Genomic DNA, 13,651 nt, shown 5'->3' on the forward strand with positions numbered 1-13,651 from the left:
TAAATTTCAAGATTTATATTTGTCGTCAGAAAATGCACAATGTCGAATTACATTAACAATTTCTTTCTGGAATTATTTCTTTGTGTGTAAAATGCATTTTAGAAATTTCTTCGTATATACTGGTGATACATAATAATTACATATATTTATGAAACAAAGTTTATAAAAATGTCAATATTTTTAACTACTTCCACAAAAATCTATCTTTCGATAAATCTCAACTTTAACGGTCCTTTTGGGGTGTACATTGGATTGATGTAATATTCCAATTTCTCATAGTGATATTCCACTTTATAACATTGCAAAATCTGAAATAAAGAGAGAAAAATATATTTTTTCAATAATATAATAAAAATTAACGGTTATATTCATGAAATAAAATGTTTTGCGGGACAAACTATACACATATAAATATGATAATAAAAATTATCTTCTTTAACTACCGTAAAATTACATACTCTGACGTAATACATGTTCATTTTTAAGACGCTAAAACGTAATTAGTAAAATTACGTTATGTTGTAACGGTCTTGTGCCATATCAAACAATTTTCATGTAATTATTCTCGCTCTGCGTAATACCATCATCGTAAATATAAAAATAATAATCATATACAATTAAAGAAATATTTATATAAGATAAGATAAAATTAATTTTCATCATTTAAAATTGATAGAAATAATAATTAATTCGTGTGTTGCAATTTTTCATCATTAATTATATAAGAAAAAATTAATTTCAAAGTTATACATATATCAGGGAATCTATCGATAAAATTATTAAAATCATATTGCAATATATACTCTACAAACTACTCTACAAACTACTGTTCCCAAACTTATATCGGTACTTATATCGGTAGGAAAGTAAGCCAGTGACCTAAATTAGTGAAAGTGCACGAAGCCTTTTTTCGCGACTTGACATACCTTCGACAATCAGAGATCATTTCTCACCTTGCTAATAACAATAATCATTTCGAGCTCGGCAAATCGTCGCCCAAGACACATGCGCCTGCCATAACCGAAAGGAAGAGATGCGAATCTATGATGGATTTCATCTTCACGCAACCATCGTTCCGGAAGAAACTCATGACAGCGCGGAAAGTATTTCTCCATGTTGCTAATGACATAGTGTTGAAATACCACATGCACCTGAGAACAATTAACATTCACAAAAAATTTGTATCTGTTTTCTCCTATTATCTGTGACTGCAAAATTGTTTTAATTACAACTGAAAGATTTAAATAAAATTTTTAAAATCTCAAATAATTTGATTATATATAATTAATATTCGATTTCGTATTGTCTCATTAACAGACAATTGTATTGCATTACATGCTGTCAAATTTAAATTTAAAATTATCTTCTCTTCTTACTCCTTTCGGCACGTGATAACCGCCAATTATAGTATCCGAAGTTGTACTTCTCCCGTTGCCTATGACAGTTGGGTACATTCTAATTAAAAATAAAAGACATAAATCACAACGTGATGATACTTATAATTGAGGGAATATGAGTTGCAGTATTAATTTTATTGCAAAACGAGAAATCTTTAAGAAAGCGTATCTATTTAATCTCAACGAACCTTAGAGTTTCTTTAATGCACGCTCTTAAGTATTTTAAATTATCGATATTTATCGCTTCGAGAGGTACGTCTGTTTGCGGTAGGACATTACAGATTTCTTCATATGCCAACATTTGTTTTTCTGGATGTAATGCTAACTGATAAAGCACCGAGGCCACTGAAGTCGAAGTCTGTAAATAATTCCAGAATTGAAAACTCATATGTGAATTATTTAAATATAGAAAGTTATAAAGTATAACAAAATATTTACCGTATCAACGCCAACCAAGAATAAATCTAAAGCGAGAATAGAAGCTATTTTTGTATTACCCTCGAGAGCTAGAACTCTTTCCAAAAGAGACAATTCTTTATCCAAATCCATGTTGTTCTTGGCTCTCGATAAAGCGGCAGCTGTATATTTCGATATTGTACTAAAATATATAACAAAATAATTTATATAAATAATAGGAAAATAAATATATGTACTTTTTATATTATTTATATTACATTAATTTATATATTTTCTTTAAAACAATAATCGATATAAATCGATATAATTAAGAATTTCTTTGAAAGAAAAGATTATATATCTCGCTTATTATTTTTTACCTCACAATAGTGTCCAAAGCATTTATATATTGTTGCCACGTGGGTGTATTGAAAATTTTCCAAAAAGGTATCTTTAATTCGAGCACCGGCACGTTTTTGAAAAACGTGATCAATGCATCTATGAGTCTTTGCGTTTCCGCATCCGCATCGTCGTCTAAGCAACCTAAACGCACGTCCAACGCGACTCGTGCAATTGCTAACAACAAAATTATTTATTACATTTATTTATATTGCACTTTTTTGCACATATATTAAATATCTTATATAAATCATTCTTTGTTGTTTAATAAAAAATTATTAAATTATTAAATTAGGTAAAAAAATTATTAAATTACTCCAAAGATTAATATCGATTCTTTTTAAAGACATGCAAAAGAATAATTTTTAAAAAATGCAGAAAAATGCAGAAAAATGCAGAAAAATGCAGAAAAAATGAATTTATATAGATACATCTTTAATGAATTATATTTGATCTTGATAATTAAAATTTTATTATACAATTCAAAGATACCATCTTCACAAAATTTTCTTTTCAAGTCCTTTAGAGAAAGAGAAATCTTTTCATACAGAAATTCTTCGAATGATTCAATATTTATGCGAGAGTCATGAAAAATTCTTGAAGTCTTGTCTATCTCGTTGCACTTACATTCTAAGGACCACTTATGCATCTCGTTGAGAAAATCATTAGGTACCTCGTGTTTCTCATCTCGTATTCTTGCTATTCTATGAAAAGAAGATGAGAATGAATATTTTTCTAGTGACATAAGATTAAGCAAGTGTATCCGCAAATAAATAGTTAGCGTTAAGCAAGATGGCTCGATAAAATAAAACATTGTTTAGAATGATATTTGAACAAAATCGGCGAACCTGTGAAGGAATGCCTCGCTTGCTTCTTCGATCGCGCCGATATATCTTCTTGCGGTTTGCGGCTGCAGCATCACTTGCTGAACCTTGCTCCGGAATTTGTACCAGCTGTCACCGTGACTGTAACATGTAGAAAGAAAAGGAGAATTAAAATCAAAATATTATAATAGAGTGTGATCATCATTTCTCCATCTATCGAATGAAAAACTTCAAGTGTTTCTTCTCGAGTATTGGAATGATGTCAAGTATAAAATTGAAATCTAATATAGCTTACACGGCAATGACACCGGGGTTGTCTTGAAAAAAATCTTTTCGCAATACATGTTTGTAATAATCGAGCGATGGCATTGAAGGTCGATGAGGCATTTTTTCTTCTCGTCGAAAGATGCGCTCGATTTCATTCGCATCGTACACAAATACCATATCCGGTCTGCCCAAGAGTCCTTCTATTTTCACGATGTCCCCATATTGATCATGTAATCTCTTTGACAATTTGTCTACTGCTCGTATATCGAAGTTTCCTGAAAATGATTTTTTAATTAAATTTTCTGATTCAAGAGTATTAATTTTTTTATCTTAATTTTATATCTTTTATTCTAAAAATCTTAACAGCGTATTACTAATTGCAAGCGACACCTATTTTATCACAGACACATCAGCTTGCGCAAATTTAATTAATAAACATAGAAAAATTATTTTCATTTTGTAGAAATTTTTTTCTCGTAATTATATAAATATTATACAAATAATGAGTGTATTTGTCTATATACGCATGAGAGAGTTTTTTAATATTTGATTTTTATTATTTATACACTTAAAATTTCAAATTAAAATGTTTGCCAATTAAATATGTTCATTATGCAAAGTCAATCATATTTACAAAGATTCATTGAGCGATCGATTCTACTAATATTTCGCAAGTAAACCAATATTTACAGATCTCAAAATTTACTAAAATGGAGAGCAAATCAGTTAATTAAAATGTAAATATAAATTAATTAAACTAAAAAACAATCTTGTCTTTTCGTTGGTTAAATATGTATTAAATATGTATAATTATATGAAAAGGAAGAAAATTTACAATCAAAATAGGAAAGCTTAAAAAGATGAATAGATATCATAATATCAGCAGTGTAATAAACTCTGTAGCAAGAATAGCCGGAAATGTGACTTGCTATTTGCTTGGAAAAAATTACTCAATTAACTCAAGTATACCTATGTAAGGCAGAAATCGCCAGGTGTTACCCAACAAAGGGATCGGCTTAGGTCCTGGAATGTCCGAGTATGAGCGATGTGATAATAAATCTTGTTCTCCAACATTCACGGCCAATGTATCTAATGTTACTCTGTCACTCTTCATTTCAAATCTGACGAATCGTCGTAACAATTCCTTCATGTATTGTCTCAATGTAGCCATTTGTAAACTATGTAATAAAAATATAATTCCATCTTTATAAAATATCTATTTTCGCCTAAACTAATATTTGTTGCATACAATCAAAACTCTAATTACTGTACTATCTACTTTAGCTGGTCAAAGTTATCAGAGTTCAAAAGAAATATTTTATTTTACTAAAATTTTACTTTTTATCTTTTACTAAAATTTTGCGGCCACACTAAACTCTGTAAGTAGAATGCTGGCAGTATGTCAGCAGACTGACAGCAGATATGATCAAAACATGTCAGCAGACTGACATCAACTGCGTCCTCATTCAGCTTATATTCTCCCGACAAAATCTGTTAACATAATTAGACAGCAAATTGGCGGAAGAAATCGAGTAGAGTTTGTTGACATAACTTGCTGACAGATTGGCAACAAAAATCAAGCAGAGCTTTCCAATAAAATCTACCTACAAATTAACAGCAGGAATTGAACAGTATTTGTTGTATGATTGTATGATATACAAAGGAAAGTTATTTACATCGGAACACATTCTTTGTACGACACTCTCATAGACAAAGAATGTATGTGAAATTTGCATGCAAATTTAACGCAATAGAAAAGCGATTCTCTATGCATGGTGATTGTAATAGGTGACACAACAGTATGATATAATGCCACAATCTTTATGCGGAAATGTCTCCGAATCATTGTTGGAATATCTCCAAGTGTAGAAAGCGCTAAATTTTTCATGTATTTTCATAAAAGTGAATAGATAATCATTCAATTAAAACTAGACATATATAGGAAAAGAAATATAGTTAAGATAAAAAGTATCACTTTGAATACCTAAATTCATCGAAAATATACTGTACTTTCTAAGACTTCTGCACGTATTTTGTATTTTAATTTTAATATCCCCTTAATTATCAAGAAATAAACATTTATACATTTATATAATATGAATAACATACATTGCCATTCATGTAAATACATATACAAAATATATGATATAAAATATTTTTAGGGAGACGAATTATTTACATGAAACAATAATATTATCGGAGATGTACTAATTGTTAGAGAATTTATTTCTTTTTTTAATTTAAACTCTAAAATTAATTTTACAAAAAGCTTACGAAACAAATTTTGAATGCAAATAAATTATATTTTTAAATATTAAAATATTTAAAATATAAATTTTGATGCAAATGTAAAAAGTGAACAAATTAATATAATTTATTAATATTAAAAATATGACGATAGTTATTAATTTATAATTTATATTAATTAGAAATAGATATAATTAGAAATAAGAAACAGATTAGTAATGAGAAAAATAGTTTTAAAAAATAGTTGCGTTTTAATAAATATGTATAAAATATCAATAAAAAATATATCAAATATTTTCTAGATAAAGTCTAATTCTTGCCAAAACATATGTGAATATTATTTTGACACATATGCTAAATAGAAATAATAAAATAGGAAAATAATCGGGCAATTTTCTTCGAGAGAAATCGCGATGTCAATAAATCAGTAATTGTGAAATTCTCAATTCATTCTTGCGATGCATTCGTTGCACCGTAAATTGTCACAACTTTCCCATAGATCGTCGCTATTACAATTTAGGCGCCGTTTAATAATGCATATCATGAACACACATTTGTATCAGCATAATAATAAGAATGCAACAGAAACGAAAACAACAATGTCGGTGTTTGCATAATTACAATATAATTAAAATTATATATTACATGAGAAAAGGAATATAAAAAATATATGATACATATATATATATATATATTGTATCAAGTATATGTAATATATATACATATATTTTTTATATAAAATATATAAAGATAGAATTATGTTTGCACATGCATGCAATATTTCAATGAAATAAGATAATGTGATGCAATAATTTTATAAAATACAAAATAAAATAATGAAAGTTTTAACTTTTTATAAAATAACATTCTAATAATTAAGTTCTTACTAATTTGTAAAAAATAAAAAAATAAAGATAATTAGAAAATCAGTAAAAAAAATAAAAACTACTAAAAACTCGATCTCAAAAATTTAAATTAAAAATTCAACACAAAAAAATAAAATTTATTAAATATATAACAAAAAAAATATATTAATTACATAATTAATTAAATATATAACTACGATCAAAAAGTTAACGAAATGAACCTTTTTTTCTAAATAATTTTTTGCTCTTCAATCTAAATTTTTCTTCCATTCAACCAATAAGAAATACTAATAATTCTATCCTAATTAACAAAAAATATTAATAAAATGTAAATATTTTTAATAACAAATAAATCATAGATTAAAACAAATTTTGATTTAAGTAATTAATGTTAAGGACAGTGAGGTACAGGTCAAAATTTAATTTGCATAGGTTCAATTTTTGAAGATCTTACCTAGGATACGTTGTATACATGAAAAAAATCACAATCTAACTGAAGTCACGTTGCTTTGCTTAGCGTTAAAGTATACTTTATTGAAGGTAGTTTGAAAGAAAACTACTCATGAGTGGGAGAACGAATGAAATTTTAAGAAGGGGAAGTATTTATGAATAGAGGCACAAAAGACATGGCATTAAAAAGAGAAAGAATAGGATGCATGTATGTTTCATAGTTGTTTTACTATGAATGAAATAATTCAATATGACATAGAGAAATTGAAATGTAAAAGCTTAATTAATGATTAAAGGAAATTTTTTTTAATTTTTAAAATTTTTAATTATGTTAAATGATTCTTTTAATTCGTTACATACATTACAAATATTATGTATACTTAAATACATATATTATTATGATTCTTTTCACTTTAATACATTTTAAGATCCATTTGAGGATTCGTACCACTTCGATTTTTTAAGATTAATATCTTTCAATTTGTTTCTATAATTATTTAGAAGCATATTAAAATTTGTATCGTTCGTATCTGTGTCAAATTTCTTTACTTGCTTTGTCGCCTGTAAAAAGATGAGACATATATTAAATAAAAAATATTACACTCTATGTAAAAAAAAGTTAAACAAATAAAGTTCAAAAAATAAAATATTTAAAAATGCGTGCGTGCATGCGAGCAAAGTACAATGCATATAATAAAATATGTAAATCAAATCCTATCCTATCCTATCCTATCCTATATGAAAAAAGGCATGTGACGCTTGAATTGTTGCCGTTTTTCCGCGATGCCGATTGGTTCTTTTATTGCGTTCAATTCATGTTGTGAGCAGTTGTCATTTGCGATTATAATAAATTTTGATTTTGAGCTTGTGTGAGACAGTGAGAAATGTATATATAATAAAAGGGAATAAATGGCGCGCGCGAAGCGCGCACTTTGCGTTGTCTAGTTAATTAAAATTCGCAAACTTTGCATCGAATCACTTATTGTTATTTTTATCAGTTGATTGGAAAACCTTAATATAACAATAAAGAAATCAATTCTTTCAAGCAATTTAACTCTTTATCACAGCCTCTCTCCTTGGAGATGTTTTATCTTACAAACCGCTTAAATTATGTACAGTTAACGTGACAATATTCACGTATATCAGATACGTAATAAATTATCGCGTATTTTCGAAAAATCGAATAAAAATGATATCAGATAAATATTTGCAAAAGAGTGATCTCGATAATCAAGAAATATCACACTTTGCTGAAAATGTACGTGATATATATATTATATATTTATATAGTAATATACGAAATATTACAAGAGAAAATTTTAAATATGCTCCGTCACTCAGAAATTCTCTACATTATTATTAATAGACAAATATTTCTCGCGCGAATGTTTCTATTAATGTAAAATTCATCTGTCACACGAATCGTGACGGCAGATGGTAGACAAACGTATAAATGGACATTCTTGAATTAGATCAAGCTAGTTTTCCACCGTTTATTTTCGCGCTGCGTATAACACATGCGTATCCATTGATTATCTCGATTACACGAACAACAACGACTCGGTAAATGGGATTATCCGGGAAAATTTAATTACATAAAAGAAAAGTAAGAAATATATATATATATGCGTGTACAATCATACACACACATACACACACACACCTTTTCACATATCGATACGCGTGTTGCTACAAATTTTTGCTTTCTGACGAAACGATCACTTTGTTAGCCAAGATTTCGTAATTCATAATTTCGTTTGCATCGAATAAACTAATAACTAAATAAATAAAATAAACAGCTGAATTTACTTATCGATTTGTTCAATTTCTAGAAACACAGAAGTACTGCCAGTATTCGATAAAATCTTCGACAATGACTACGTTGACATAACTCGCGAAACATCAATCGACTCCCAACAATCTTTCCTTTCAAATGCTAATCGATGACATTGATCTCATTTTTCTATAAATCAAGCAAGCTTGTTAACCTTTCCAATCCCGGAATTTTCTAATTATGAAGGACAAGATATTTACGATTTGCGTTCCAGTAGCAATTATTATACTATTATTAGAATATATATATCGCGCATAACAATTTTAAATATTATTTTTTTACAATTCTCAAGTATCTATTATTATTAAGTATTATAAACATAGTATCATATTATTTAATTATAAAAATGAAATAATAAATATTAAAAAAATAATATAAAATATATAAAAATAGATATGGCAAGTATAATAATATAGTCACGCGCTGCCAAGTTTTTCAGAGTTTAAATTGTTTAAATTAAATTGTTTTAAAATTTTTTAAGTCAAGATTCTAAATAATAGTGTCATTATATATATACGCAACACAATTGTGTTGTATCGACAAAACAACTGCCTCGTATCCGAAGAAAGCATCAATTTCTAGAAGACACGAGTTAACATTAAATGACTTGCCTGAAATCGACAACCGACCCTTTTCTTTCTGTCTCTAGTTGCCGCTTTCAAGCCAGAACCGTCGAATAAATGGCTAGTATATATAAAATATAGAAGAAATCATATATCTATATAGAAGAAAGCATATATCTTACTGGCATATTGTCTTGCATTTTCTTTGTTTTCGCCTTTTTCACAACTTCCAATTGTTTAATTGTTTTAGTTAATTTCTTCTGCTTTTTCATAGTCCGCATATGCAAGTCAGCTTGTGACTTAAGTTTGAAATTTGATCTTAATTTGTCTTGACCTAATTTACCAGTAATACCAGTATATGATTTTTCATTCAATTCGTCTTCAACTACTTTTCTGACTTTAACTCGTTTGATTGATGTTTCTTCCTTGTCTTCGCTTTTCCTCTTATTTTTATTTCCAGACCACAAGGGATTGCGATCGCGACTTTTCTGAATTCTTCTTTCCTTTGCGTTTACCAAAATACGGTTTTCTATCGAGAATCCGACTATAGGTCTCTATATGTCATTATTAAAAAATTTTTGATAAAAATTTATGAAATAAATATAATTAACATTAATCGCAATAAATTTATAATTTCTTACTTTGTGTTTGGAAAATATATTTGGATTATTATTTATACTTCTCAAAGCTTTAAGCGCATCCTCATGACTTGTAAATGTAACAAAACCATATTCTTTTGATTTTCCTTTTCCAGTTGCATCAACATTTTTCAAATCACGCATAATTCGGGCCTTAAAGATATTCTCATTAAATTTATTGCTTACACAATTTTTTTACCTCTTTAAATATAATGTTTATATTATCTAAATAATTTCTAATTTAATTACCTCTCTAATAATAGCTTTAGGTCCGCTATGATTTTTAAATAATTGTCTAAGTTCTGCATCATCAAGATTGGACGGTAGATTGTGAACAGCGAGTCGCACTCTTGATATGAACATGTTCAAGTTACGTAACATTTGCGATTTCCATTGTTCTAATTTCAGACGTTGTTCCATATCGGACATCGATACTTCTACCGCGGCTGGACTTCCAGCCAACACAACTAGAAATTAACAATAGATGTGCTAATATTTTTTTGTATATAATATATAATTTTTTATAATATATATAATATAATATATATAATATTTATAATATTTGTCTTATATAACTTATATATATATAATATAATATATATAATATATATAATATTTGTCTTATATAACATAGAACATAAGCATTATTACCTCCTTCTTTCACAAGGTATAAATTTCTGGAATCTTTAGTCTTTTGTTTCTTCAAATTCGTTTTATTTCCTACTTCGTTTTTGTGTAATGCTCTATGTGCTTCAATTATTTGATCACGTAAACGTAACTCAGTTCCAGCTGATAAACACTTTTCAGCATCTTCAATGTTCTACAATAAAGATTTTTCATGTAATCATGCTATTAAAAAATAAAATGGAATTTTTATAAAATTTAACATTTGTACATATAGATAAATTAAATTAGTGAATCTTACTCTAAACTTAACAAATGCAGTGCCTTTGGAATATTCAGTCAAAGGATCAATGCATACAAGAGCATAATAAATGGGTCCAAATTGTTCCATAAAACTTTTAAGTTCATCATTCTTAACAGAAAATGGTACATTTTTTAGAAAAACTGTTCTTCCTTCACTAACATCATTAGATATTTGTCGTGGATGTTTTGCATTAAAACAATTCTTTTCACTTTCCTCTTCTGTTTTAATGACGGACTGATCAATAGTAATATTGATGTCATCATCATCACTATCATCATCACTATCATTATCATTATCATTTTCGTTATCAGTATCTTCTACTTCATGCTTAATTTCTGTGTCTTCTTCCTCAGATTCAATGTCCTCTTGTATACTCTTCATTGAGACGTCCTTACTATGAAATTATAAAAATATTAATTATATAGAAAGAGAAAGATAAAATGATGGAAAAAATGTGAGAAATAAATTATTTAGAAAAATATTATAATAAAATAATAAAATTCTAAAAAATATATAAATTGAATCTATCGATACACACACAATTTGAGTTTTTAAGTACCTGTTTGATTCAGCATCCACTTCACTATTCTCATCCTCACTATTATCAATTACTGTTATTTCTGAAGTATCATGTACTTTATTTTCATCAGTAGATTCAGTTTTGATTTCAGGTTTTACATCTACATTATTTTCAGAAAATTTATTCTTAGGAACAGCCCAATCAACTATCATAGGCCTGTTTAAAAGAGATTGCATATTTGCGTGATGTATAGCTTTTGCAGCATTTTGTACAACATTAAATTGTACAAACGCAACTCCGGTTTGTTTACCGTCAGGTTTGGTTAAAATCTTTATTTCATCTATTTCACCATATTGAGAAAAAAATTCTTTTAAATTGTCCTCTGTAGCCTAAAGAAAAATATTTGTTAAAAAAATACTATTGAAATAACAGTATTTAAAACATACACATACATATATGTTCCTTGACTATGTATATATAAAACAAACCTGGAAAGATAAATTTCGTATTACAATTCTAGCTCGTTTTTTCTGTTTCTTCATTTTCTGAAGCTTTCTTTTTTTCAGCTTGTTCAAATTATCTTTCTCTTTTGTGAATTTCTTCTTTTGTATGTTATTTTCATTCTCTTCTTTTTGAGCATCTTGAGAAAGTTGTTTTTCATTTTTATCAACTTCTTGATTTCCAGAAAGATCTTTCTCAAGTTTCTCTCTAAATTTAGATTTTGATATAGCCCAATTACAACTTATAGTTCTTCCTATAAATATATACAAAATTATGCTTCCTATAAATATATACAAAATCAAATATTTTGAAAAGAAATTAAAACTCAATTCTGCAAATTAATCCTAACCAAGAAACTCCTTTTTATTGGTATTAAATATTGCTTTTGAAGCATCTTCCATATGTTTAAATCGTATAAAACCGCATCCAACTAAATTTCCATCTGGACGCTTTAGAAGATTTATTTCTGTAATTTCACCAAATGGCTTATAAAACTTTTTTATATCCTCTTCTGTTACCTAACAAAATATAATTATAACTTTTAAAATTAAATATATATATAAAACTAAAAAAATATAAAAAAGTATAAAACACTAAACATTTCTATATAAAAAACTAAATTATATTAAAAGGTATGTGCTAGGTGTATGCATATATATGCTACAGTGCTATTTATTAAATTTTAATCAATCAAATAATAACTCGTATATATTGAATTAAGTATTTAAATAGATACCTTAAAGGGCAAATTTCTCACAATTATTCGAGAATTTTGACCATTTTCATCTGCATTGTTTGTGTTATTCGTATCGTTAAGCTTCCTTGATTTTATCTTTTGTCGATATATCCAAGATTTATTATTTTTTTGTCCTAAATATATGTAATACAGATGTTAATTATATTAATTGAACTAAATTATTACTTTTAAATAATATTACTGAAATGCTTACCATAATATGGTTTACCCATTTTTTATATAAATTCACATAAATTAGTTTTAATTCCTCGTTGCTTATTTTACTTTATGGTTGCAGTCGCACTGTTGCACGTGCTCATACTGCCGAGAGTGTATTCGTAAATCTTATTCATGGAATGAAGTAGTTGACCAATCAGAACAAAATAAGATTTCTTCATCCTGATTGGTCAATTCAATTCAATTACTCTTCTCGGGTAGAATTTTCGAATGCACTCTAATTTCAAAAATACTTGAGATTTTTTTCAATAAATTTCACATATTACTTTAATATCGACATTAAAAGAACTTTATATGGTTTCCACTTATTAAAAAATTAAAAATATTTTTCATTTTTTGAAAGAAAAAGAACAATAATTTAGAGTTTATTTTGTAGAAAAGATAAGAAGTCTTAACAGAACGTATATAAAATTTATATAAAATATAATCACAAATTAATAATTAATAATAAATAATATTTGAAAAAATACAAAAAAGATTGAGAATTTGTGAAAAATAAGAGAGAAAAAAGAAAATAAAAGGGAGGACTCATAAGTGAAGAACTTTATCATTTTTATCTTATACTCTTTTTTCAATACTATATTAATTATTGATTAAATTGACTAAAGTTCGATTAAAGTAATACTTAATTATGAGCTTATTTAAATGAAACATATCTTTTTTATCGAGAGAATTCATTCTAGGAGTTACCTCGCACATCTGGACTTTTTTTCTTTATATTAAATTATTGGACAATTATTAAATTATTACTAAAACGTTAAAGATGATACATAATAGCTTATTGTGAAGCAAAATTCCAGAGCAAAACATACGTGACACAAATAGGTTATGTAAAATTGGAGCATGAT

At 27.2% G+C, this 13,651-nt stretch overlaps 2 protein-coding genes across 7 annotated transcripts; both read right to left on the minus strand.

Annotated features, from left to right (window-relative positions):
- Window positions 1-8,895, minus strand: LOC105251852 (probable cytochrome P450 49a1). Of its 6 annotated transcripts, none has more exons than XM_025412744.1 (11): window positions 8,656-8,895; window positions 4,253-4,461; window positions 3,312-3,558; window positions 3,041-3,157; window positions 2,820-2,896; window positions 2,174-2,369; window positions 1,836-1,995; window positions 1,586-1,755; window positions 1,377-1,455; window positions 954-1,151; window positions 1-308 (listed from the first exon to the last, which is right to left on the minus strand). In XM_025412744.1, the coding sequence occupies exons 2-11, from the start codon at window positions 4,452-4,454 to the stop codon at window positions 201-203; spliced, it is 1,554 nt and encodes a 517-aa protein (XP_025268529.1). In that variant the 5' UTR covers window positions 4,455-4,461; window positions 8,656-8,895; the 3' UTR covers window positions 1-200. The 6 variants fall into 6 exon arrangements, with proteins under 6 accessions (XP_025268529.1, XP_025268528.1, XP_025268527.1 ...); XM_025412743.1 differs by having other exon boundaries at window positions 8,510-8,895; XM_025412742.1 differs by lacking the exon at window positions 8,656-8,895 and adding an exon at window positions 6,851-6,874.
- LOC105251853 (RNA-binding protein 28) lies at window positions 7,229-12,969 on the minus strand. Its single transcript, XM_011258909.3, has 11 exons — window positions 12,781-12,969; window positions 12,567-12,700; window positions 12,180-12,348; window positions 11,818-12,083; window positions 11,369-11,718; window positions 10,807-11,203; window positions 10,533-10,701; window positions 10,131-10,348; window positions 9,885-10,034; window positions 9,426-9,797; window positions 7,229-7,407 (listed from the first exon to the last, which is right to left on the minus strand). The coding sequence occupies exons 1-11, from the start codon at window positions 12,797-12,799 to the stop codon at window positions 7,270-7,272; spliced, it is 2,382 nt and encodes a 793-aa protein (XP_011257211.2). The 5' UTR covers window positions 12,800-12,969; the 3' UTR covers window positions 7,229-7,269.
- Window positions 12,970-13,651: the final 682 nt, after the last annotated feature.

This window comes from Camponotus floridanus, unplaced genomic scaffold (assembly GCF_003227725.1).
Source record: "Camponotus floridanus strain SB8 unplaced genomic scaffold, Cflo_v7.5 scaffold56, whole genome shotgun sequence".
Taxonomy (NCBI): Eukaryota; Metazoa; Arthropoda; class Insecta; order Hymenoptera; family Formicidae; genus Camponotus; species Camponotus floridanus.